The sequence below is a fragment of the Gymnodraco acuticeps genome, unplaced genomic scaffold, assembly GCF_902827175.1.
Source record: "Gymnodraco acuticeps unplaced genomic scaffold, fGymAcu1.1, whole genome shotgun sequence".
In the NCBI taxonomy this organism is placed as follows: Eukaryota; Metazoa; Chordata; class Actinopteri; order Perciformes; family Bathydraconidae; genus Gymnodraco; species Gymnodraco acuticeps.
Genome location: NW_022990270.1, coordinates 136,612 through 163,100, shown reverse-complemented (window position 1 = coordinate 163,100; position 26,489 = coordinate 136,612). Strand labels below are relative to the sequence as shown.

The 26,489-nt window shown below is 40.3% G+C and overlaps 2 protein-coding genes across 3 annotated transcripts in view; one reads left to right on the top strand and one right to left on the bottom strand.

Annotated features, from left to right (window-relative positions):
* Positions 1–1,185: 1,185 nt before the first annotated feature.
* On the top strand, positions 1,186–22,511 carry brd7 (bromodomain containing 7). 2 transcript variants are annotated; one of them, XM_034220775.1, is made up of 17 exons: positions 1,186–1,307; positions 2,312–2,505; positions 2,629–2,716; positions 2,804–2,861; positions 2,978–3,122; positions 3,586–3,696; positions 4,934–5,097; positions 6,985–7,099; positions 7,434–7,509; positions 8,748–8,855; positions 9,169–9,304; positions 10,270–10,381; positions 11,455–11,502; positions 12,515–12,587; positions 20,343–20,486; positions 21,431–21,571; positions 22,348–22,511. In XM_034220775.1, exons 1-17 carry the CDS (start codon positions 1,259–1,261, stop codon positions 22,401–22,403), a joined length of 1,818 nt encoding a protein of 605 aa, XP_034076666.1. In that variant the 5' UTR covers positions 1,186–1,258; the 3' UTR covers positions 22,404–22,511. The 2 variants fall into 2 exon arrangements, with proteins under 2 accessions (XP_034076666.1, XP_034076667.1); XM_034220776.1 differs by having other exon boundaries at positions 1,259–1,307; positions 10,273–10,381.
* A 1-nt stretch (position 22,512) lies between these two features.
* The window catches only part of adcy7 (adenylate cyclase 7), a 59,311-nt gene continuing 55,334 nt past the window's right edge, over positions 22,513–26,489 (bottom strand). Inside the window, 3 exon segments of the mRNA XM_034220774.1 lie at positions 22,513–23,438; positions 24,281–24,405; positions 25,463–25,577. Of these exon segments, the coding sequence (XP_034076665.1) occupies positions 23,292–23,438; positions 24,281–24,405; positions 25,463–25,577 (387 nt within the window). The 3' untranslated portion in view covers positions 22,513–23,291.

Here is a 26,489-nt window from a genome sequence, read left to right as displayed (position 1 = left end):
GCATAAAGATGTGTAGGGTCAAGACTCTTTATTCCTCGTAATTAAAGCTTTCTCCATAAGCTAGTCGTCAAACAGGTATGCAGAGATTGTACGATGGAGCTAGTGTTTCGTAACACATAACAGGAGGTCATTTGTTGGGGATGGGTTTGCTTGGATAGGAGTCTCAAACATCAACAGGGTGTCAGAATCACCTCTTCATCTGAAGGCAGGAATGACTGAAATTGTGGTTTCAGTCAATCTTCATTCTTTTCAAACGTTCAGCCCCCATCCTGTACCTTCTTCATAAAACCTGGAATGTGCTTCGAAGAATGCACACTATCTCCATGAATAAAACATCTGTCATTCATCAGACGGTACAATATGTGCCGATTTAACAGAGCATAACAGCTCTGCAGACTGTATGGTGTCCTATGGAGCCCAACCATAAGCAAGTGTCATCTGTCTCCTCTTTTATTCTGGTTTATTTATACAAGTCTCAATCCCATATTTGATTCCAGTCCAACCATTGACTAAAGGAGGTGGATGGAGCCACCAGGCCTTCATTGTACCGCCTAGCGCTGTGTAGCATCGAGTTTGGCGAGTGGCTTTTGCCATCTTTTTCACGAGAGATAAGAAAGGGTGGCGCAATGTGCAACTGAATACTGACTTACTTGACTTTCATGAACTGAAAACTAAAATTGAAGTCTACTAAACTCTAAATTGGACCATAATTCACAAAATGAACAACATGTCATACTAAAGAAGACTTAAAACCAGCGTTTAAGACACTAATACATCAATAATTATAATCAAAACATAAAACATACATTACCCTGAAATTAGCTCATCTGCAGAATGAGTACTTTAACTTTTGGTACTTTAAGTATATTCTGATGCTAATAATGTTGAACTTTTACTTAAATCAAATCTTGAATGCAGGATTTGTACTTGTAGCAGATTATGTTTGCATTGTCTGAATACTTCTTCAACAACCCTATAATTGAAATACCAGCAGGACGTCTTTACAAATATGTTCAATTCAGTGTCCAATCTTTGCAGTAGGCTACATGATTCATAATGCAGACTGAGTGACAGTTCAATCTGGAGGGAAAAGTGTTGCATGGCTTTGTCCTTGAAGTTTAATACTGAGTTTACAGCGCCCCCTGCCGACGGTGGGTGGTTTTCCCCTCCTCGCCGGCAGGGGGCGCTGCCGACCTGCATCGATCTGCAGAGCTTCCGCCACCACAGAGAGAAGCAGCCGGTGATCATAATACAAACAATGGGCAAGAAGCACAAAAAGCACAAGTCCGAGAAACACGGATATGAAGGTAAGTAATTCACACATCTTTTTAACATTTTACTGCTTTTACCATCTCTTGATTTGTTTCTAAATACATCAACTGGGAGATCTAATTCCGCGCTTGTTAGCCGTGTTAGCTCGATCATTAGCACTAAGCTGATGAACTAACATGCTACCAGGCTTATTTACATGTTTACTTACCACGTGTCTTATTCAACGTGCAACACTTTGAGTATAAATACAAAGCAGGTGATTTAAGATTATAAAATAAAGTGAGCTGTAGCTGCAGCGTCACTACAATGTCTGCGAAGGAAGCTAGCTGTTAGCGGCTATTGTTCCTAGCATCTCTTAGCTGTCAACAGATAAACAGTTGATGCTTTTTTGGTCTTAATTAAGCAAGGATGGTAATATTATCAGTATTTATTAAGTCAATTTCAAAACAGAGTGCGGTGGGCTTTACATTTCCAGACTGCATTGGGATAATTAAGACAAGATTTATAGGTTTTATCATCATATGCACAGTAGCTATAGTGTAGTTATGGTAACGAAAATCCTAAATCCCAGGCTCCTTCAACAATGCAACATACATATATAAAATAAATAAAACAGAAAATAAAATAATGCAAGAGAATGTTGCAAGTGACCATTGTGCAGGTTAATGCAAGTGCAAAGTCAACTATATCGATTTAAAATAGAATAACATGGGCTGAAAACAGAATGTTAAATTAAATACATACGTACAAGAATAAAATACTGCTTATTGATCTGATACATAAATATGTGAAATGCAAACAGTAGAATGGTATGTGAAGGCACAGGGCTCAACAGTATTATATCATGTGGGATACAACTTTCTGTTGGTCTTTGACCTGCCAGCCTGCAGAGGATAAATGGACAAATGAAAGGCACGTTGGAAATTATTTGATACCCTCGCATAAACACATTTGTCTTTAAAGTTCAGCTGATGAATGATTAAAACATTGTTACTGATTCTGTCAGTCTGAGATCTTGTGTTGTTGACTTTATCTGCAGAGTATGGAGAGAGACCACTGAAGCTGGTGTTGAAAGTCTCTGGGAACGAAGTGACGACAGGTAGCTCGAGTCGGGACACTTTTTATGACGACCCGGCGTCCGACTTTGAAAAACCCAAAGACAAGAAGAAGAAAAAGAAGAAGGATAAAGATAAGAGCTTTGGCTCACCAGAGGACACCAAAGTAAAGAAAAAGGTAAGGCGTCCAAAGATCATAAGCCCCTCATCTAGATGGGACAGTATATGGTGTTAAGCCTCTTAAAGGAGTTGTTATGGATTGTACGCATGTTTGATTCAATGTATGTTTTGACAATATTAGATGACAAAGAAGAAGAAAGGACAGGAAACAGATGGAGATGATGAACGGAGCAGAACTCCTATACGTTCAGAGCTGGATAAACTGGAAGGTATCTCTCATTTCCTCTTGTTCAAAGTTTGTCAACTATATTTTCCCTGACAAGCTTTCCATTAATCATTATTATTCTTCCTTGTAGAAAAGGAACAAACTCCTCTGCAGGAAGCTTTGAACCAGCTCATCAGGCAGCTCCAAAGGTACAGCATTGATCATTTGTTAATATGAGATTATTGTGTGCTTGTGATTATTTTACTAATCATTAGCCCCCACTTCCAGGAAATAAATAATGTACGTTTGTGTTTTTTCTCTGTAGGAAAGATCCCAGTGCATTCTTCTCGTTTCCGGTGACGGACCTCGTCGCTCCTGGCTACTCTGTAATTATCAAACGGCCGATGGACTTCAGTACAATAAAGGAAAAAGTAAAGAAGGAGTACTATCAGTCTTTGGATGAAATTAAGGTATCTGTCTTTATTGCACACTGTTGTATCACTGAATGCTAATTATATAAACACACACACACACACACACACACACCATGTATACATCACTTCAGGGGACATTACATTGACTTACATGCATTTCCTGGAGACTTATCCTAACCGTAACCTTAACCAACACATGCCTAACCAAGTCACACACACGCACACACAACATGAGGTGGGCATTATTAAATAGTCGCTTTGGACAAAAGCGTCAGCTAAATGCAATGTAATGTAATAAAAATGGATTGAAATGTGTTCATGTAAAGCTTTGTAAAAATAATTGCCACCAAGTAGATGTTGCTTATGTCGATGAAGGTCAAAATGAGAGCACATGCACACGGAGTACAATTTAAGAAGAAATACAAAATTCCCAACAATATATTGATTAAATAAACTCACAAAAGCTGTTTTCTTGTCATGTCTTTGATGTGTTGTGCAGGTGGATTTCAAGATTATGTGTGAAAACGCCATGATTTACAACAAACCAGAGACAATTTTCCACAGAGCAGCTCGGAAACTGTTGCACTCTGGGATGAAGATCTTGAGCCAGGTATGAAACTTTGTCCTTTTTATTTTATTATGATTAAAACATGAACCCTGACATCTCTTTTGTCCTCGGTCGGTGATTCATGTCAGTTTTCACTAAGAGATTGGAGTCAAGCTGTCTAGTTTTTTGTTTCTGTATCCCTGTAATATATGTCTGTAGGATGTAGCAAGTACAGCGCATGTAGGAATGTGTATTGTGAAACTGGTTAGCTTTACATACTGTGAAACCAAACAAGTAACAGAAACGATAGAAAGACCTTTGAAAAAGAAAATAGTTCCCTCTTCTAGATGCTATTAACTGTACATGTCTAAATGTTCCCATTATCTTTTACTATTTAATATACTAGTTTAACATAGCGTAACAGTGTTGTTATTTCCTTAAACTTCAAATGATGCACTGAAAAAAAGTTAAATGACTTTGCTTTTCCTATACTGCAACAGATGGGGGCAGCAGATATCCTCAAAGAGTAGTAGTAGTAGTGGTGGCAAGCCATTTGAGTATTTATTCCATATCCTTGATATCAGACGGCAGCTGCCTACACTAGTTGGCTCTTTGATTTCACTTGTTAGATATATGGTCAAACTAGTTTAGCACTCTGCTTTACTAGTTAAATAAAACATTGCACTAGTCACTCTTTTTCAGCAACTAGTGGCACTTTTGTCCGACTGTTAGCACATAAGCCTTACTAGTGACGCCAGGAGCAGCACTTGTAGCACCAACGTCCCAACTTGTAAGCTTTTTGATGAACTAGTGACCCTCTGACCGTACTAGTGACGCTAAAAGTCTTACCAGTTAACTAGTGCGCTGCAAAAGCTCTGACATGTTAACTAGTTACAAAAAAGAAGCAGAACTAGTTAACTAGTAGCACCCAGAATCACTCACTAGTTAACTAGTAGCACCCAGAATCACTCACTAGTTAACTAGTAGCACCCAGAATCACTCACTAGTTAACTAGTAGCACCCAGAATCACTCACTAGTTAACTAGTAAAGGTAAAAGGTTCACTAGTTAACTAGTTGACGCTTCTTTTGACCGTACTAGTTAACTAGTGGGGCTCAAAATGTCTACACGTTAACTAGTGAACCCTTTGCCCTTTACTAGTTAACTAGTGAGATACATTTAAATTCAATGGTGGTGGTAGTACTAGTACCAACAGGTTTATCAGGCAATGGCTCTTTCTTGAATTATTCTCTCTTTCCTTCCTGAGAAAAAGAAAACACATTTGCTTTTCTTTTGAACAGGAAAGACTGGAAAGTCTGAAGCAGAGCATAACGTTCATGTCCGGCCTCGACCCTTCTGATGAAAAGCCAGGCACCACCAAGGAGCTGGGGGGGGGCGCCAACATGGACCAGAACAGAGAGGGGGCCTCGAGCACCAACACCAGCGAGAGACCCCTGACCCCCAGGTGCTTTAACCCGCTTTACATGTTTCCTGAAAGGACACTGGTGTTTTCCTACATGGATGTATTTTGGATCAACAATATTTTAAAACTGGTTCCGTATTGGGTGATATTACTTAGGCTGTAAAGCAGGCTGCTATGTTATTCTTATGGGCAAATTTGCGTTGTTTATGTTAAATTATTTGAATAAGAAGTCCTTTTATTTTTTTTACCAGCGCTTCGATTTTTATTTAAAAAGTGAACAGAGAAATACTAGATCTTTCTTTACATCCAGCTTGATCTGCTCTGTTTTACTCTGTCGTCTCGCTTCCACATGTTAAAATCAGCTTAAAATTCTACCATGTCACTGAAAATTGTTTAGATAAACACCAAACTTCTGTTCTCCCACACACTCATCATGATCTCAATGAAAAGCGACTGAAGTGAAGGGTTCAAACATTGAATGCCAGTTAAGGATCCTTTCCATAAAGCTGTCGGACGCTTTGAATGTGTTTTTCATCAGTGGCAACAACAAGCTTTTTTGAATGGATGTACATTGATGTTGCACCATTGCTTGAAAGGATTACATTGCAGCCTGCTTTGTTTAAGTGACCTGCAAAGCTATTGCTATATTCTGGAACAAATAGAAAACGGTCGTCACCAGAAGTCAGTGTAACACAAAATCAGATGTTACCCTATAAGTAAAGTCACTTCACCATATCTGCTCTTACACTAGGAGTTCCCAGATTTCAACGCCCATAACAATTATGACTATTGATTGACTTCCCCCTAGAATTTTGATATTTCATGATATCTTAAAGTCAGTGTGAGTTAGAGATCAATCATGAATTTGCCGAAAGCTCTCTCTGATATGAAACAAAACTACAGTTTCCAGCTTGCCTGCGACTATCCGATTTTAAAAGAAAAAGTGAAGTAAATACATTAATTGCAAGAGCGTGTTGTCCTCTGACACTAAAGTGAATCCTTTTTTCCGCTGTGAAGCTGAGAATGTGAAGAACGCCTCGCCCGGTCTTGTTTTCTCTCAAGGCTGGACGTCTTTTCAAAGCGGGTGTGTTGTTGTTTCCGAGAGATGTAACGGCACCTGAAGACGGCTAGAGTTATGTTGGTTAGGACTCACTGTCAGAAGTACATCCGAGGAGACTTTTCATTCATCTTCTTTCTGTATTACAACAAAAGATAATGAGATCAACAAAGCACTCAATTATCTGGTGAAGGAAAGCAAAATGTCAGGGTTTAATGAAAAGAAACACCCACACAGGTTTCCTCCCTGCAGAAATGTTGCTGCAGTGTGCATGCTTTTAATACTTCGCCACAAAATATAAATATTAGTTTATATTATTAATAACGCGTTAACGCAAAACATTTTTAACGCCACTAATTCTTTTAATTGTATTTGTCCTCGGCCGCCCCGTAGTTTCAGAGCGCAAAGGCTTGACGTTGTTGTGGTTGTTGTTGATGGGAGATTCTAGCGAGAGATATATGGACACAAGAAAAGGTGTGTTAAACGGCAAGCCAAGCACACAGACACTGACAGCCCCGCTCCTGCCGCTCGCTCGCGGGGGGGAGGGGGGGGTGCTAGTGGAGCCTCGCAGAAGGGGGTGCTGCGTTAGATAATTGGGATCGCATCCAACGTGTCGACTGCACTTCACGCACAACGCATTATTTTGCCCCTCAGTGGGAACTTCAGTCTCATGCTTATGTGATGATAATAAACAAACATTTGCATAAAGTACATTTGTCCACTCATATGTTGATAAGAGTATTAAAAACATGAAAAATATTCCTCTAAGGTACATTTAGAACAGATTAAAAATGTGCGACTGACTGACAGCCCTAATAAATATTTTCATTCAAGTGTCGTCTCTTAGAATTTGTATTTTGTTTCATTTGCAGAAAGGAAAAGGACTCCAAGGACGAAGCGGCAAAGGCAGAGAAAGAACTGGAGGAAATCCGCAAAGTCATCACGGAGTCTGGAGGAAAGCTGTCCAACCGAGTGCTGCAGAGCGATGTGAGGAAGAGCTTTAAATGTCCTTTTTTGTCTCAAAATTACCAATATCATTATTCCAAGTCCTTTGTCAAATAGATGATATGAGAAATAAGAAAAGTAGGTTATTTTAAAGCCCTCGGTTGAGATAATTATTTTCTATTAGCCTAACATGGATTTAAGCTTGTTAGACATAAAGAGCATAACTTATTTATCATGGTGGTCAATTAGTGACGGGGACAAATGTCTCAACGTCCATCCCAAATGTTCAACAATAACGCAGCCATTTCTTATACTGAAAAGTGATTAGTATAGGTGTTGATGTGCCATTGAGCCCTGTATTTGATTGGTTGTGTAGTTGGAGTTTGCGAGGCGGAAGACGGACGGCTCGACCACTCTGGCAGTCCTCAACTCAGCTGATCTGGCAGCAGGAGGTAGGTCAAATGTACTTCCATAAAACTCCTTTAAAGCAATAACTTAAAGCAGGGGGGTCAAACTCAAATACACAGTGGGCCAAAATAAAAAAAATGGGTTCTAGTCGAGGGCCGGACTGGTTCAATGTTTAATCCAAAACGTATTGAAATGAACTTATTGCACATATTAAACCTGGAACTAACAAAGCTTAAATTATTGCCTATAAAAACAACTTTAAACATTAAATAATCAGTTGCATTCATTTCTTATGGCTCTATCTGCAGCTTTTCCAGAGTCATTTCTTATGAGTACATTTCTCCACAGGCCAACAACAGCTTCAACAAAACTATTTCCCTCAAAGAGAAAACCAAACCTGCCCTGTTGTCTCAAGAGAAAAGTGCAGAAGGAAACATCCATGAAAACTCAGTGTGCTGCTCTGTGATGCTAGTTCAGATACTTGGCATCTCATCTTGGGTGCAAGGTCATCAATGTCTGGGGTCAGCCTCTGAGCGGAGGAGACCCTCAGGATGGAGTGAAGGTGTGCGTGCAATATACCGGCGGGCCAGATCTAATAGTGATTAGAGATTATCCTGCGGGCCGAAATGAAATCCACCACGGGCCTGATTTGGCCCCCGAGCCTCGAGTTTGACACGTGTGACTTAAAGCTTTTGATGTGCGAGTATTTGCTGGTTTTCCCCTCTGATGATTGTAAAATGTATATCTTTGGATTTTCGAGGACCGTCGTAAATTCAAGACGTCTCCTTGAACATTTAAACGTTATTTGTGACATTTTCTCTATTTTTCCAGGTGGTTAATTGTAGGGATGGGTATTGTTAGGATTGTATTGATACTGCTGTTATTGATACTCCTTATCCGCTTGGTCCTTTATCGATACCTTTTTTCATTACTAAATACATGTTTTTAAATATCTTATAAAGACAAATTCATCAAAAGACTGATATAGTTTTCTAACGTTTTGCGATATTTTAAATAAAAACAAGTACTTATTGTTCGTAGAACGTAACCAGTAATGTTTAAAACTACAGGGTCACTTCATAAACTCAATAATGAATGCAACCATATTAAAAACATCCACACAATCTAAATTATTAATCTGCTCACTCCTCACTCCTCTGTGAAGAGTTTAGACTTTGTAAATGTTTGTGTTTGAATGTGTGAATCTGCTAAATATTAAGCGTGCAGATCTTGAATAAATGAATAAAAGTTGGCTAAATATTGTGTTTGTTCCTGTTTCCAGATGTTGGGTTCTGTCCTGTGAAACTGGGCATGATGTCCAACCGGCTGCAGAGCGGCATGAACTCCCTGCAGGGCTTCAGGGAGGACAAGAGGAACAGGATCACTCCAGGTCATTCATTACTCATGCTGTTTCTGCACATCTCTAATATCAGATAGATAGATACTTTACTTATGCCAAGTGGGGAATTATTTTGACACAGCAGCATTTTGACAGTAAATCTTCAGGACTTACAACATAATCTTCTTTGTCATAAAGACAAAGATAACATAGATGACAAAGATCAACAATTAAAAGTTTCAAAACAAGTTTCATAACAATATATACAGACCTTCAGTAAAAAAATACCTATATTCAGATACTTAATATCAGACCCCTCTCCTCCGACCCATATTAATCTGCTTATATCAAACTCTCTCTCCAGTGTCCTACGTCAACTACGGGCCGTACACCTCCTACGCTCCGACCTACGACTCCAGCTTCTCCAACATCAGCAAAGATGACTCGGACCTGATCTGCTCGCTGTTCGGAGAGGAGGCCGGCCCTCAGGGTCCAGACAGGTACGTGCAGCAAGACCCCCGAAACAATCTGAAGCTCTGTGGCACTCACACTAGGCGCTTTCACACCGGAGTACTTTTCCCGTTTAGTTCCAATAGTTCCTGGGATTTTGCGTTCACACCAAAAAGAGAACTTAGTTCATGAGAACCTTTCTCCCCTTTTCAGTCCCTGCTAGAGAGCAGGCACTTCACTTCCTGGGGAGAAAAAAGTTCCCATTTTCCAATTGGCTGAGCGGATTGCAAACCACGCCCCGTAAAACTCGGTAACGTTTTGTGAAGCCACCATTGTATTTGCTGGCATTAGCATTATTAGCATTAGCATTAGCCCCGCACACCAACGGAGAGAGAATAACTTATGGCAACACAAAAAAAAAACATGGGAGATGAGGAGGTGTCGGCGTTCTGGCGATTTACTCGGAAGGCTTCAGTAGAAGCTGCTGGGAGTCCCAGCAGCTTCTACTGAAGCCAGTCCCCAACTCCGGGGACTTCGGGTGGCAGTATACGCCGTGAAGTGGTTTGCGGCCTGCCAGTAAACCCAAAGCAGCAGAAGAAGAAGAAGTGACGTCAGCGGCTTCCTTTGCGTAATCTTCCCTCAGGAAACTTATTCCGGTGTGAACGCGATCTGTACTTAGCTCCATGGGGGTACTAAGTGCTGGGAACTAAAAGTGCTGGGAACTAAGTACGGCAAAGTACTTACGACTGAACGTCACCAGACACATTCCAGGATTATTACCCTGCAGATGTTAGTGTTCAACAATCCATTATTTTTCTTCTTTTAAAAAGCCATTATTATTGTTATGTATTGGACTGTTTTTCTTACAGTGTGCAGGAGGTTCAGTTTTTGACAGTGTCAGCCGTGTCAACATCGACTTCTCATTATTGTTGGCCAAGAAAATGATTCTCATTTTCTTTTCCACCTACTTTTGCTGAAAACAATGGCATTAAATGTTATCTCTGTGTGTTTTTAGCAGTTTGAAAGACTTCCTGGCCAAATCAGACGAGTACGTTTACAAAATGGCTGACAATCTTCTGGATGCGCTGACCAACGGAGAGCATTCAAAATCCCTGAAGGAGAATCAAGTAAGCTCATGCTCTTACATCTCAACTGATCCAAATGAAGGCTAAATATTTGTATAAATTATTTCTATTCATCTACCAATTATTTGCTAGATCAATCGATGCATTGTTGGTGAATTAAATGTCAGATAATATTAAAAAAAATTCCTTCCCAGTGTCCCAAAGTCCATGCTTATGTCTTTTGAAAGGCTTTACCCAAAGATATTTAATGTAATATGATATCAAACTGAGAAAAGCAGCATATCTTCATCATTGATGGCCTGAAAACAGCATTTTCTGACACTATTGCATGAATAATGTGTTTTTATGCAATTTTGGTTAAGAAAAATCACTTGTATAATATTTTTGTTAAATATTTTATATTTAATTTTTCACTATTTATTATTTTATTTTTTACATTTTGAAAAAAACCGTTTTGAAATATTGATGCAAATATCTCTGCTATTCTGAGACCCTCACAGTATTCCAGCCCCTTTTCAAAACTCATCTCTTCTCCTCTTGTCTACTCATCATAGCCCACCCAGCGATTTTGAGTCTTTGAAAAGCCCTATAAAGATATAATGCATTATTATTATTATTATTATTATAATACTGACAGGTATCAGATCTTGCTGTGTAAAATAATCTTCCTGAGAGGTGTCACTTGTGATGTCGTCTGTGTGGTCCACAGTGAATGTATTCCTGACAGCCACAGGTGATAAGAATCAAAGGTTCCCAGAGGAAATGCATGCGGGTCATTTTTGACCCACTTATGGAAGCTTGGGGTAGAAATACAAAAACTACAATTTCTTAAAATGTATAACATTTAAATTTAAAATGTGAATGGCATGATATCCAAAACAGGTTTTTTGAGGAATAGCTGGAATATGAAATGATAAAATCTTTTAATTACAAAGATATTTCAAGAAAACCACCTCCCTCACCGGGTTCAAAAAGACCCACTTGCCTCTAAGGGTTAAGAATAGTCCATTATTGAAATACATAGAATTGTTGCAGCTCTCATCCAAATGTAAAGCAAAGGAAAGAAATCTAAGACAATCGAATGACTAAATAAGTTTTGTTTTCCGCCCGTCCAGCAGGTGGAGGAGACACCAAAGACCCCAGAGAACAAGGTTGACATGAAGGTGAGATATTAAAACCTTCCCTGAGTGATATCCCCTCCTGTACTGTGTGTCCCACTGCACATGGAAAAAGACATCCAGTTCACAATGAGAGATATCTGTGTGTAACGTAAAACCCTCCCTGCTGGACGGGATGTTCAAGAGCAGATCCTGCAGCGCGTGTTCACGCCTCACGTGTGGAAATTTCGTTTTGTCATTAAAGACGGCCTCTGCAGACGGTTGCTACGTCAACCAGCTGTGTCAACATAGCAGGGGCTGGCCTTTAGCGGCGATCTGTGCATGCATGGAAAGAACATTTCCCTCTGAAACCCAGGCGCTACCGCAGCATGAGGTCTGAAACCACCAGACTCAGAGACAGTTTCCTCCCACAGGCCATAAGAATGATAAACACCTGAACTTTTGAAAGAACATCCAGAACATCTGTTTGCAACTTATATATATCAATTACTGTATATAGACTATTCTGCACTGTTTCTATTCTATTGTATTTACTTGCACTATTTGATCTGTTTTATTGTGTTGCTCTGTTGGAGGAGCCTGTGACCTAAGATCGTCATTGATATATCTACACTGTAGCTATGCACACATGACAATAAAAGCCTTGAAACGTGATGCTCGCTGTAGGAGAATCTGGAGAGGCCGTGTTTTCTTTCTCTGCCCGCTGGCTGCGCGGCTGAATCGCTCCTCAGAGCAGCTGAAGAAACCTAAGCACAAGCCCCTCGGTCAGCCTTACAGAAACCCCCCCCCTCTCTCCGTCAGCCGTACAGAAACCCTCTGTCCGGCTGTTTGCTGCTCTTGGCCGCCCTCCAGCTCCCTCTCATCCCCTGCCTGCTGCTGCAGCTTTTCATTAGGTTTCATTCTATCGGGGTGAGGAAGCAGCGTGACTGAAGGGGTTTCAAAAGGCCTGGATGTTGCCCTTGAAGCGTCAGCTGTCTAGTGAGGAATGCATTTTCCTAACCTGACTAAACATGATGTCTCTCCCTCCCCCCCCCCTCTCCCTCGTCACGTCTCGTAGGAAGCTGATCCCGTAACACCCGACTGCAGCCGGCTGGACTTCCTGCTCCCCACAGCTGAGCGGCTCTCTGGGGGTAAAAACACTTACATGGCTATTTTTTTTTTGTGGCAGCAAACAATTAGTGTTTTTTTCAAGACATAGTAATTATACATCTTAAGTTTGTCTGTCCCAAATGCGTTAACATAAAAACAGTAAAAATGTACGAACAATACGAACATTAGGGAGTGATCAGGGGCCTCATTTATAAAGGGATATACGCTCAAAAAATGGCGTACGCCAGTTTCTACGCAATTATGCGATTTTATAAAATACTAACTTGACGGGAAAACGTGCGGTCCTCCACGCAAACTCTAACCCATGCGTACGCACTAAGCACAGCAACGGGAGAGACGAGAAACTGCGACACCGTTGGCAGAAGGAAGAATGGAGAGAAATATGTGGAAATAATACCATCAATAAAATGTTACCTCTCATTTATCATATATGAAGAATTCATTTTCAAACATTGATTAAAGCCAATCTTAAAATGATTAAACAAACGCCTGTTTGAGACTCCTCAGTGCACACAAACACATAACTTGGAGAAATAAATAAATACGGATATGTTATTTAAAACCACCGCGAGTATGTTGTGTTAATGTTATGAAATGTTTTCTCATAAATGATGCGGTTTTGTATTTCTATAGGTTATACGACCATGGTTTTATATACTACCATGTTTAATCATGTTTTATGCCGTTTGCTAAGACTTGATAAGTCGCTCATAAAACACAGGAGGTATGGAAGCTAAGAACACCATGTGGTAAATTGTACAGCTAATATAACACAACACATTAGTTGTATTTCCTTTAACTGGTGGATATAGAGTTGCTGCAGTGGAGACGCTGTGCACAGCTGATCGACAGCTGGGACACTAACCACCAAATACGAAAACATAATTCAGATCCAGTTGTCATGACTCCACTCCGGAGGGATTCCCCGATCATGTCTTACAGTCTCTCATCAAGGGGGGGTCTCCTGTCCCCGGTACAAACACACTGCCTGAGGAAGGCTATGTGTATTGTTTTTATCATGAACCTTTTTCGGGCCATTTATTTATTTATTTTGGTGACGATCCGACCTCCATGCTGCGACTCTGGTTCAAACTGCATCCACCAAACAATATGATTTATCTCCACCTCCCCAAAATAACCCAAATCTGACACGGTGTGAGATGTCTTTAAGTTAGCTGTTCTGTCGTCATTTCCTGCGATCTTCTTCATAAAGTCAGTCAGAATGAATGAATGGGCGTTTCTTTGACTATTTATAGGCAAATATGGGCGTTACGTGAAGCCCGCAAAAGCTGCACCGCATTTCCAGTCGATTGTGATTTATAAAGGGAAACCGGCGTAGGAAGTGCTGTACGCACTTTCCTCGCCGGTATGCAATGTTTGGTGAATCGGAAAATTTCTGTACCTATTTTTTGGATTTCTACTACGTAAGCAACCTTCCCACGTGAATCCTACGCACGGCGTTATAAATGAGGCCCCAGGACTTCACAGTCAAATCATACGTTTGTAAATCAGTCCACTTTCTCCGTCATGACACAAATAGTTTGACAGATAATGTTATCCTCTCCATTTTGTAAATATCCATTGTAACATCCATCCATGCGTTTAAAGTTGGGCTACACATGTCTATTTAAAGTCCGATAAATGGGGCAAAGCCTGCGAGCGAGTTCAGGCAGTCAACTCGAGCACCAATGATACATGAACACGTGACGCACCTCGTCCCTCTTACCAACCAACCAATCACTTTCTCCTAAACATGCCGCTCTATTGAAGCTGCCAGGTCTTCCTGCCTCTGCCTCCTTAATGCTGCTGCTGCTGCTGCTGTGTTCACTTGCTATGGCTGCGTTCATGTTCCTGCTGCTGTGTTTCACGTCGCTGCTGCTCGCCTGCCCCCCCACCACCAACCCAGCTCCACCTGTAGGCTCGGGGGATAGTTATCTAATCATCACTCAATGTTCTTTGTAAATCTGTGGAGTGATGAGGCCCGAGCCTAGACGCCAAACTCAAACTATATGCTGCTTATAATAAACATTAAGAAACACGTGAGTTGTCTGACTGAACTGACGGGTAAATCTGTGATTCAGTGCGGAGTGGACATTCTCAAAGGTCTTGTCTTTTCCACAACTCATAGATATTCTGTTTATTTTCTTGAGAAGAGTAAAGAAACCAGAACATATTCACATTAAAGCAGCTGGAAGCACACATTTAAACATTTTCTCCTTCTTAAAAACAAAGAAAAATAACTTGATGAATTTTCTGGGTTTGATCTGCTGTAGTGTTTATTTCCCCAGCTGTTTCATTTTATTGAGACTTTATTAATGGCCCATTTCCACTGCAGGGCCTCGCACGGCTTAGTACGGTATAGTTACTCCATCGCCCGTCTCCATCACCGTGCCTACGTCAACCACCTCCCCTCCCTTCGAGGGGGCATCTGCAGTCTCCGAAGCCTGATAAGGATGTGTGTGTACAAAACACAACAAACTCTTACTGATATGTGATGGGTCCAGGCTCAAGGGCGTATGGCACTCTCAACTCTTTCCAGGACATGTCGGGGCCCTGCCTGCCAGTAGCTTTGCCGATATCTGTGTTGATAGGTAATAGATTAAGAGCGGTGAATCATAGAAACAGGAAGCGCTCAAACGTTTGTGTGAGTTTATCTAATTTAGCAGTGATTCCATGTCAGCCACAGCTTGTTACAAAAAACATGACTGATAGTGTGTTTAATGAACTTAAACTAGCTTTATTAAATGTCAGGTCTTTGGCAGGAAAAACATTTTTAATCAATGATTTTATCACTGAGCACAATCTCGATTTTATGTTTTTAACAGAAACTTGGATTGAATAAAATAACAGTGCAGCTGTTCTTATCGAATCAACCCCTCCCAACTTTAGTTTTATGAGTCAGGAAAGAATGCATAAGAGAGGGGGTGGAGTTGCTATTCTGTTCAATGATTCCCTTCAATGCAGGAAGACATCGTATGGAAACTTTGATTCTTTTGAATATGTGGCCCTTCAGCTGAAATGCTCCTCTCGAGCTCTGTTCCTAAATATCTATAGACCACCCAAATACTGTGCAAGCTTTTTTGATGACTTTACTGAACGGTTGTCTATAGTGTGTATTGACTTTGACCGTCTAGTCATTGTTGGTGATTTTAACATCCATGTTGACAACCCCCAGGACAGAGGGGCAAAAGAACTGTTTTGTGTTCTTGATAGCTATGGACTGACTCAGCATGTGACGGAGCCCACGCACAATAAGGGGCACACTCTGGACTTAATTATCTCAAAGGGTCTGAATATCTCTAAGGTTGTGGTGACTGATGTTGCACTCTCTGACCATTCCTGTGTTTTCTTTGAGAGCTCTATTTCTGTTCACAAAAATGTTCAAAAAGAGGTAACCACAAAGCGATATTTAACTGAAAATACTAGGGAAATGTTTACTCAGAATTTTTCTACCACACTTGCCCCTGCTAACATCTCAGTAAATGAGCTAGTAGATCATTTTTTTAATACAAAAATGAAAAATGTTATAGATGCCATTGCTCCAACTAAGGTAAAGGAAGTGTCTGGCAAGAAAATATCTCCATGGAGAAAGGCCATGAGCGTGAGAACAGAGAAAAGAGAATGTCGAAAAGCTGAACGCAGGTGGCGAAAAACAAATCTCCAGGTTCACTTTGAAATCTATAAAGAGAGTCTTGGCCTTTATAATTTGGAATTGAAAAACGCACGACAATCATTCTTCTCTGACATCATTACCAAAAACAAAAACAACGCACGTGCCTTGTTTGCTACCGTCGACAGACTAACTAACCCCCCAGTGTCAGTAGCCTCTGAATTTCTATCCACCAGGGCGTACAATGATTTTGCCTTTTTCACTGACAAAATTCAGAAAATCAGACAAGCCTCTGCATCAGGAACAGCAAATGTGTTGTCCCTATGTCCACCTAACATCAATTCAAACACCATGACACAATTCCATCAGATTAATGATAAAAACCTAGAGGACAATATTCAACTTCTGAAATCCTCCTCCTGCTGCCTTGATATTATTCCAACAGGATTTTTCAAAGATGTTTTGCCTTGCATGGCCTCAGATCTACTTCATATAGTAAACAAATCTCTTCACTCAGGTATTTTTCCACAGAAACTTCAGTGTTAGTATTATTAGATCTCAGTGCTGCGTTTGACACTGTTGACCACAACATATTACTCGACCGACTGGAAAACTGGGTGGGACTTTCGGAAACAGTTCTGAATTGGTTTGAATCCTACTTAAAGGACAGAAACAACTTTGTTTCTATAGGTAAATACACATCTGAGTTGACAAATATGACATGTGGGGTTCCTCAAGGCTCCATCTTGGGGCCTCTTCTCTTTAACATCTACATGCTACCACTGGCTCAGATAATGAAGAACAACAAAATAAGTTACCATAGCTATGCAGATGACACACACATTTACGTGACAATTTCTCCAGGAGACTATGCTCCAATTCAAACACTGAGTAAGTGCATTGAACAAATCAATGACTGGATGTGTCAGAACTTTCTCCAATTAAACAAAGATAAAACTGAGGTAATGGTTTTTGGAGCCAAGTCAGAATGTATAAAAGTTAGCGCTGAGCTTCAGTCTGCAATGTTCAAAACAACAGATAAGCCAGAAATCTAGGTGTAGTCATGGACTCTGACCTGAGTTTCAACAGTCACATTAAAACAGTTACTAAATCAGCCTACTATCACCTAAAGAATATATCTAGGATTAAAAGACTAATGTCACAGCAGGATTTGGAAAAACGTGTCCATGCTTTTATCTTCAGTAGACTCGACTACTGCAATGGTGTCTTCACAGGTCTCACTAAAACATCTATTAGGAAGCTTCAGCTGATTCAGAACGCCGCTGCTCGAGTCCTCACTAACACTAAGAAAGTGGATCACATCACTCCAGTTCTGAAGTCTTTACACTGGCTTCCTGTGTGTCAAAGAATAGATTTCAAAATACTGCTGCTGGTTTATAAAGCACTGAATGGTTTAGGCCCAAAATACATTTCTGACCTCCTGCTAAATTATGAACCATCCAGATCTCTCAGGTCTTCAGGGACTGGTCAGCTTTCTGTCCCCAGAGTCAGAACTAAACATGGTAAAGCAGCGTTCAGTTATCATGCTCCAAATATCTGGAACAAACTCCCAGAAACCTGCAGGTCCGCTGCAACTCTGACTACTTTTAAATCCAGGTTGAAGACTTTTCTTTTTGTCGCTGCTTTTAATTGAACTATTCATATCTTAGACTGCACTGTAACTTTTATCCATGTATTTTTTCTTTTAATGTTTATTTTATTAGCTTTTCTTTTTAATGACTGATTTTAAATGCCATTTTCTTAATCTCTTTCATTTTTTGTAAAGCACTTTGAATTGCATTGTGTTGAAAAGTGCTATATAAATAAACTTGCCTTGCCTTGCCTTGCCTATAGTTAGGCCTTGTTAGGCCAGGCTCGCTTTATGCTTCGTTTCCATTACATTTTAGTAGCTGGGGCAGTAACTATAGTAACGCAGTGTAGACGGAGCTGTGACGTCATCTTCAATGCGAACCACAAAACCAGCATTAGCTGTTAGCACTCAGAGCTCACAGCACCTCATATCTGTTCAGAAACTAGACAAAAGTTAAACAAGTACAAACTACAGACTGTCTGTGTCATGGCGAATACAGTCGCTGGTTTATTTATGTCTGTATAGGCCGTTGTTGTGAGTGTGGATGGTCTGAGCTACAACGTTAGCTTAGCCGATCTCCATTTAGAAAAACACGCATTTTAAAAGGTTTTTCGCCTGCCGTCTGTCTGCAGACTTGTCAAAGCATTAATTCATAGTTTTCACTAACCGGTATCAGTATGTTGTTACTTCGGCATCATTTTGAAACGTTTATTACAATCACAATCATGGTCAAATATATTCATTTTGTTGTAGTTGCCAGCGATTCTCTCACTAGTTTAGCATACTCAGCCCGGAAAGAACCTCGATTTTGGAGGGCCAGAGAAACTGTGAAAAAGTACCCGCTAGCCGGTGTAGGCATAGATATATATATATATATATATATATATATATATATATATATATATATATATATATACACTAGATGACTCACCCGCGCTGCTGGCCAATGGAGACCAAAGACGAAATGGTATCTGGTGTTTCCATAGCAACAACAACTTCCTGTCAACAGCGTAAACTCCCACAGACAGTACACACGTTCATCCTCTGAACGCGTGTACTTACGTCTGTTCAAAAAACTGCAGGAACCCAGAACACAGACAAAAAAACTCCCTTCACATCTCAACTATTGTAAATGTTACGGGTCCCCGATGTGACCACAGTAGCAGTGATGATAACTGTATTAAGCAGGTGAAACAGGAGCTGTTGACAGGAAGTTGTTGTTGCTATGGAAACAACATGACGGTATCTGATATCATAAAGACGGAGAAAGTAAAAAATAAAGTTTATGTTTAAATGTTAGCACCCCCCGAAGAGGCACAAGCTCTTACGTTGAGTCTGGAGTTTCAATACATTTTAAATCATCAGTAAAGTCTACGGCCATATTTCGGAGAGATATGATACATATTAACTTTCAATTTTATGCATTTCAGTTCTTCAATAACATTACTTAATTTCACTTCACTTTCCTGACACAGTTCCACTAACATACATTCACTGTCGATTGTTATTTTTTAATATTCTTTGCGGAATTTGGCCGTGTAAAATGTCCTCTTGGGTTGCCGTACAGCCAATGCGTGACGTCATTAGTAAGCGTAACGGGCCCGTGCTAATCTGGTAGGCCGTGCAGATATGCTACCTACACCGGAACTACGCCAAGTGGAAACGCAACCAAAAACGGGCCGGGCACGGCACGCTTAAACCGCGCTCCTTTCTCGTATGTCCTTAGTTTTTACCACATTGAATTAACCTCATTGTAAAGTTTGGGCATGTAAGTCTTATATTAACTTTCACAAATCTTGTTTTTAGTCATCAGATTTAATTGAACAATCCAATCAAGCTAGTCTAGCTAAAACACTCATTATTTTTCCCCCTTGAGTCTCTGTGTTCCCATAAATAACCTTAACTTCAGTCAGTTATTCCCAGTCCTCCTGAATGTGCTCATTGTGTGCTGCTGCTGCAAACAGACAATAAAGAGAGACTTTACTAATGCTTTTATTGTTTAAACTTCACTTCAGCAACACATTTGAAAAGCAGGCATTAGACTTAGAGTATGTTTCCCATTGTTCTTTGACTTAAACTATTCATATATTCTCATCATCTTTTGCTTGAATATGAGTTTAAACCTGCCACGTTGATGGGGATACATGTGGGAACCAGATGTGAAATTAATATGCACTCGTCAAATTGCTCGTAGCGTTTTCCAGTTCAGACTCAGAAAACCTATACAACTGAACTAATAACACACACACACACACACACACACACACGATCTATCAGCCCATTCCCTGGCTGCGTCTCAATAGGAGCAGAGAGATTCATAATTACACTGTAAATGGCGTTTCCATTGAGGTAGGCAGCCGTTATCTGAGCCATTATGTCTCCTCTCAGATCTTCCTAAAAGCCCATCAAAAGTCTACCCTCCCCCTCTGCCCTCTCAGATGTTGATGTATCCGTGAGATATTTGAGGATTAGGACATAATGGATGTTTTGTAGCACAGGGGGGAATTCACCACACGGTAATCAGAGGAGCCCAGAGGAAGTATTAACTAACTGTGTGTCGCCTTTCTCCCTCAGAGGCCCGGCACTTCCAGGAGAAACTGGACGAGACTACAAAGCTCCTGCGTGACCTACAGGAAGCTCAGAGGGAGCGTCTGAGCGCCAAGCAGCCGCCCAACATGATCTGCCTGCTGGCCCCCACCACCAAGGAGCTGGAGCTGGGTAACACCATACGATAATACGATACGATAACACTTTAATGGTCAGATCAAGTCTGACATTTGTCTTGCATCACAGCAGCTTCATGTGTAACATCAACATGGACACACATCAAGACAACAATACATGACAAACAAACATTGAACATAACAGCACGATCACTGAGAGAAAACATGCTCAAAGAGCCTTCAGCGTGCATTTGATCTGCATTCAGCTCTGTGTTTACTGTGAGGATTGACTGGAGCACAAAGGATGCTTCAAAGGATGCTTCAGTCTGACTTTATTGAATCTCCCATTAGATGGTAGCAGTTCATATTCGCTGATCAGAACATGGTTTCGTCCCATTGACCCCCCCCGTTGCCCCCTCACTCAGGCTGTCTCCACCTGCTGTAGACCTCCAACTCCGCCATACACAGATGTGGTTCCTTTTTATTAAAGAGGTCACAGTTAGAAAGTGGTAGGATTCATATCAGTACATTGACCTGATTGCTAGGGATGTATTCTTTAAAGATTCCCTAATTGTGTTTGTGGGAAAGGGTTTGTCACTGTTGAATGTTTGCACTCCCTGGAGAAAACATTTTGGATTTGACGTAGAATAAAGAAACTTCCCATTTAACTATAATTTGTGATCTGAACATACAATCAAAGTGTATACTTCAAATATGGGGAAGATATGAAGCCAAAAGTATCCATCTGATACCAAGTAATACTGCACAAAAACAAGAGTTAATTAAATCACATCAACCAACAATTTCCCAATTTGAAATCATAAAGTAAATATCTAATCAAATCTAATGACATGAATGTGACTTGGCCTAAACACCAATTACGATCCCACTGAAAAGGTACACTAAGGCTTTTGTGTGAGCAAGTGTCGTGTGATGCATTCATTCCTTATTATACTGTTACCCGTTGCACCAAACAAATAATGTTTTCTTTCCTCTCAGCGGAGAAGGTGACGGGGAACCTGGCGGCGCTGACGGGTCAGGTGGCTCCGTGTGACGTCAGCAGTGTGTACGGCATCCGGAGGGCCATGGGCATCTCCGTCCCTCTGGACCCCCCCGGGCCCTTCATCGACCTCACCACAGGTACATCTCCTCTCTGGACATAATCACTGCTGTTTGACACTTGTATTATATTTGTTTTATCAAAGTGTGAACTACATTGCTGGTCGTCTGTGGTGGAATAAGTGCATTTACTCTGTTATAACGTTGAGGTAAATGTGTTTAACATTTCTACTTGAAGATGGAGATATGGTTATTTTTACTGCGTTAAATTAATTTGACATGCGGCTTTAGTCACTAGTTTTAAACAAATGACCTTCATTGCTTACAAAACATAGAAATAGCTTGCAAAATATGTTTTATTTTATTAAACTACACAGTTAACAAGTCGATTTACTTTGTAAGCATTTTGAATTGTGATCTTTTGAATGGACAAAAAAGGGGTCACTTGTAACGATATGTCCCAACCAAACAATCAATCCACTAATTGGTATCAGCAGATTAATCCATAATACACACATTCATCCCTTTCACAAAATAGTTAAAAAGCAGCTCTACTTAAATGAATGCATAAAAAAAGAATCTAATGGTTCAATATATAATAGGATAACAATCAAAGGAGGCATTTAGTACTATTTATACTTGAAATACATGATTCTGGCTCACTTTTATTCATTTAAATGCAGGACATTTACTTGTAACAGATAATTGTTTTATAGTGTGCTATTAGTACTTGACCTTAAATAAGGATCTGAATTCTACACCTACTCTGAATAATTCTCAAATAGCAGAAGTAAATTTAAAATAACGTTTCATCAAGAGTCAAACTTCTAATATATTTCACCTTTTTATGTTTTCAGTGCAGGAGACGGCTGAACCAATGGAGACGGATTCAGTTCCAATCATCGCTGTTTAATTAAATTCCTCTCAACTTTTACAGTTCTTACGTTTTTGTACGAAAGGTGCTTTTTGTGTGACATTTGTATGCATTTCCTTCAATAAACCTCGTCTCTTGTGCATCAAACTGCAGACTTACGAAAACATTTATTACATTCTGTCACTGTACAAAAGTCAATGTCACATTTGTTCACATGAAGGCCAATACATTATTATTATCAGTATTATTATGTAACCACGATTACAGACGATAAGGCCACAGGACAAAGTGAATCAGTTCAGGTGATAGTCTGAGCCGGAGGCAGAAAAACATTCACAGCAGGCGCGGGTAAGGTGTCCCTCTGTGCAGCGGAACAGACGATGTACACACAGCACATATTTCCTCTTTAGAAATGCAGCAAATATCTTTGTTTCTCTGGCAGATCTCAAAGCTGTCACATAAAGGGCTAAAGTCTTGATACAGTCACTTCAGGATATTTTTCAAGTGTCCTACTTTGTCGTGATGTGAATGTAACCCAAATAAATGAGCAAGAAAATTGATTTTAATATTTTAATCAGCCAGTTTCTGTTTTACATATGTTACGCTCATTACACAGTAACAGAGCATCCGTCTTTAAACCCATTGGAGTTATGATCCAAACAGTATCTATTGTTTCTTTTTTAAAAGGCCTGTACGTCCTTTACCTGTATTATTTGGCATTAGTACGACAACATCTACGTTAAAGACAAGAGGACAAGTACAAAAGTGATCACTGGACGTTAATGTGTGTAGAAAAAAGATGGCGATTGTCCGTTTTCGCTCCACCATGACACATCCTGATCCGCTCAACAGCTCCGGAGTACAAAAATGTTTTTCCAGTTTCTCGCATCTACCACACTGCGGGGTCTTTCATATTTCTGTGTGTCCTCAGCTCAGACCCATGCCCTGCTGCTTGCTCATGTCGGTGCACACGAAGAAGGTTTTCAGCTCCCCTTTGCCCTTCACGTTGATGAATCCCCGACACTCACACGAGTAGCCCAGCTTGTGCAGCACCTCGGACGTTTCCTCCGTCAACTGGAAGAACAAACACACAGATGCAGCTTAGAAAACATACACAACAAGGCATGTTTATAGGTTTTGTTTTGTCTGGTTGCTAAAATGTTACATCCGGAGTACCGAACTCTTTTCAACAACGAACAAAACATGACTTCTCTTACTAAATAATACACAAAGTAATTATGAATTGTGTCTTTATTTTGGCAGCATTACGGTTTAGTTACAGCAGGATTTCATTTTGGGAGCAGTGCTGTTAGGAGAGGGAAAGTAATGTAAGTAGTTCCCAAAGTTAAAGGTCACCTATCATGCTATTTTTAGGCAATACCATAGGTCTCAAAAAAACATGTCTATGAAGTGTTTTGCTCAAAATACCAAACGGATCACCCATTGTAGCCATGCCTCATATCCCTCTATTTCACTTCCTGTTTCAAAAGTGCTGATTTGGGTTATGAAGCTTTTTTTGTTTTAAAAGGAGGGGGCTGAGCTGATGGGGACCCGGCAGCTACTGTCTAAACTAAATACTGCCGTGATGAAACGCCATATCATGGATTATCAAGGATTAAACACAGTATATATTGCCGTGTTGCCTTCAGGAACACCAGATCAAACACAGTATATATTGCTGTGTTGCCTTCAGGAACGCCAGATCAAACACAGTATATATTGCTTTGTTGCCTTCAGGAACACCCGATTAAACACAGTATATATTGCCGTGTTGCCTTCAGGAACGCCAGATCAAACACAGTATATATTGCTGTGTTGCCTTCAGGAACACCCGATTAAACACAGTATATATTGCCGTGTTGCCTTCAGGAACGCCAGATCAAACACATTAATTATCGCTGTTTGTCTGAGCGTACCTGGATCTTCCCGAGCTCCCCGGTGCTCTCCATGCGGCTCGCCACGTTCACCGTGTTTCCCCAGATGTCGTACTGAGGCTTCCTCGCCCCGATCACTCCGGCTATCACTGGGCCGTGATTAATACCTGGAGAGGAACACCATGATTTACTCTTACGGTACATCGTATAATGTTAATGTGACACAACAAGTAAGAGATTAGCGTTAAACAGAGGAGAAACAATGAGATTCAAGAGGAAAACATTTGATCATCCTGCTTCAGATCTTTGCCTGGATACTGGAAGCAAAATAAAGATGTATAATACCTTTGGTCGGTTTAGTCATAATCCTATTGAAATTAAAACAAAAGTATGATGTCACCGGTCAAGAACAAGTCTTTGCTTAACACTAAACACTGCTTTTTGATAACTCACTACACATTTCAGTGTTTATGCCTTATGTTTGGTTTTATCTCAAAAGAAAAGTAAATGTTGAAACTAAAACTTTTCTCCTGATCTGTAAACTGTCTGCTCACAATCAGCTGTCAGACGTTATGACGTGGTTAAGTATGACGCTCACTTTATTATTAGATGGAGAGACTTCTGCTGGAAGAATGAAACACGCTTTTTATTAGGACGTCTGAGTAACAACACTCGAGCATACCTGATATGAAGAATTAATTTAGCACTGTAGACAGATTTATTTAGGACTTTTCAAATCAAATTATGTTTAAGGATTTGTGGGAACCTTGCTTCCTGCAAACATCACTTTAGTAAAATAAATTAAGAAAGTATTTAAATAACTAAACATGTATTTATTTATCTTTTGTTTACTTTTTGATTGTTTGTTACCCACTTAATTGTTTGTATGTTTTATTTTGGTATTTTATTTATGAATATATGAAAGCGTTATGAAGTCTACGGTGTAAAAAAACAAATGATTTACAATAAATAGTAATACAGCAGATAGTATAATGAATATAACTTAAAAATAAGACCCTAAACATTACATAGCAGACGCTACTAGATCTTATGAAGACGTTTTCACTAGTGTAACAAATACCCGATGGTCAGTGAATGCAACGTCATGGCAACAAGCATTGATGCATTCCGTGTCCAGTGTAACCATGGAAACCTGTTGTGTTATTTTACAGACAGCTGCGTGCAGAGTTCAGTGAATGAAGCAGGTTGTTTTCTCCCACTCACCCACGCGCAGCCGGAAGCTGTTGAAGGAGTGTCTGTTGATGCCGTCCAGCTTCCCGATCAGAGCGATGGCGAACTCCACCATGTTCCCGATCTGAGCCTGCTGCCGCTCTTTGTCCTGGAGGAATACATCAAAGACCCTCAATATTACAGGGGTGTCCAAACTTCTTTCACCGAGGGCCACATACAGAAAAATATACGAAGGGCTGGGCCACTCACTAGAGGTGTACTGCCTCATAAGTTCAGTTATGAGTTAGCTAAATCAATCAGATGTAGGTAGATGATGCTTGTGAGCAGTGTTGGCCAAAATGTAATACAGTACATGTGACTTATTACTGTCTTTTTTAAGTAATAAGTTACACTACAATATTACTGTCTCTGAAATGTAATGAGTTACACTACTTTTATATTACTTTACCAAAATAACCGCAAAAGAATGGCAAGGTATTTTAAATGCTAAAATGTAGTTTAGTGCAGCTCATTATGCATCCAGTGAAGGGCGATGTGGTATAGCATAACAACTGTGTAGGCCCTTAAGGCTACTAACAACTTGTATTACACGGCTTAGTTGAATACTCGATTCTGATTGTAACTTCTTAACATGTGACACGTTGTTAATACAGCAGTACAGATCGCTGTCAAGGACTATAATGAAGGTTGCTAAGGAGGATCAAGAAAGAGAAAGGAGAAGAGGTTAAAAGACGGAGCGCTGGACGTCAGATAAATCACCAGAAGAAGGCAGGAAGTAAACAATAACAGGAACGCGGAATGGGCTCTGTAGTTTGTTTAGTATATGGCCGTGTAATAAGCGGGATAACGTGCATCGAGGCGTCATTATGGGGAAAAGAACACCGACAGGCGGATCAGGGATCTTGATGAGCCTGAAGGGTAAACACCAGGCTTACTAATCTACCCGCACAATTTTCCTCTGGTGTCGGAATGTCTCACGATGTTGGTAAATTCTTAAAAAACAAAACACCATTTAATTTCGAGTTAAAATGTGTTGAACTGCGTTATTGAGAATTGTAAC

Bases quoted from the DNA above. Each gene is read 5' to 3' on its own strand.
- brd7 (XM_034220775.1), top strand. From the start codon at position 1,259: ATGGGCAAGAAGCACAAAAAGCACAAGTCCGAGAAACACGGATATGAA. The intron at 2,506-2,628 runs GTAAGGCGTCCA...TGACAATATTAG, and splicing joins ACACCAAAGTAAAGAAAAAG to ATGACAAAGAAGAAGAAAGG. The intron at 20,487-21,430 runs GTAACACCATAC...CTTTCCTCTCAG, and splicing joins CACCAAGGAGCTGGAGCTGG to CGGAGAAGGTGACGGGGAAC.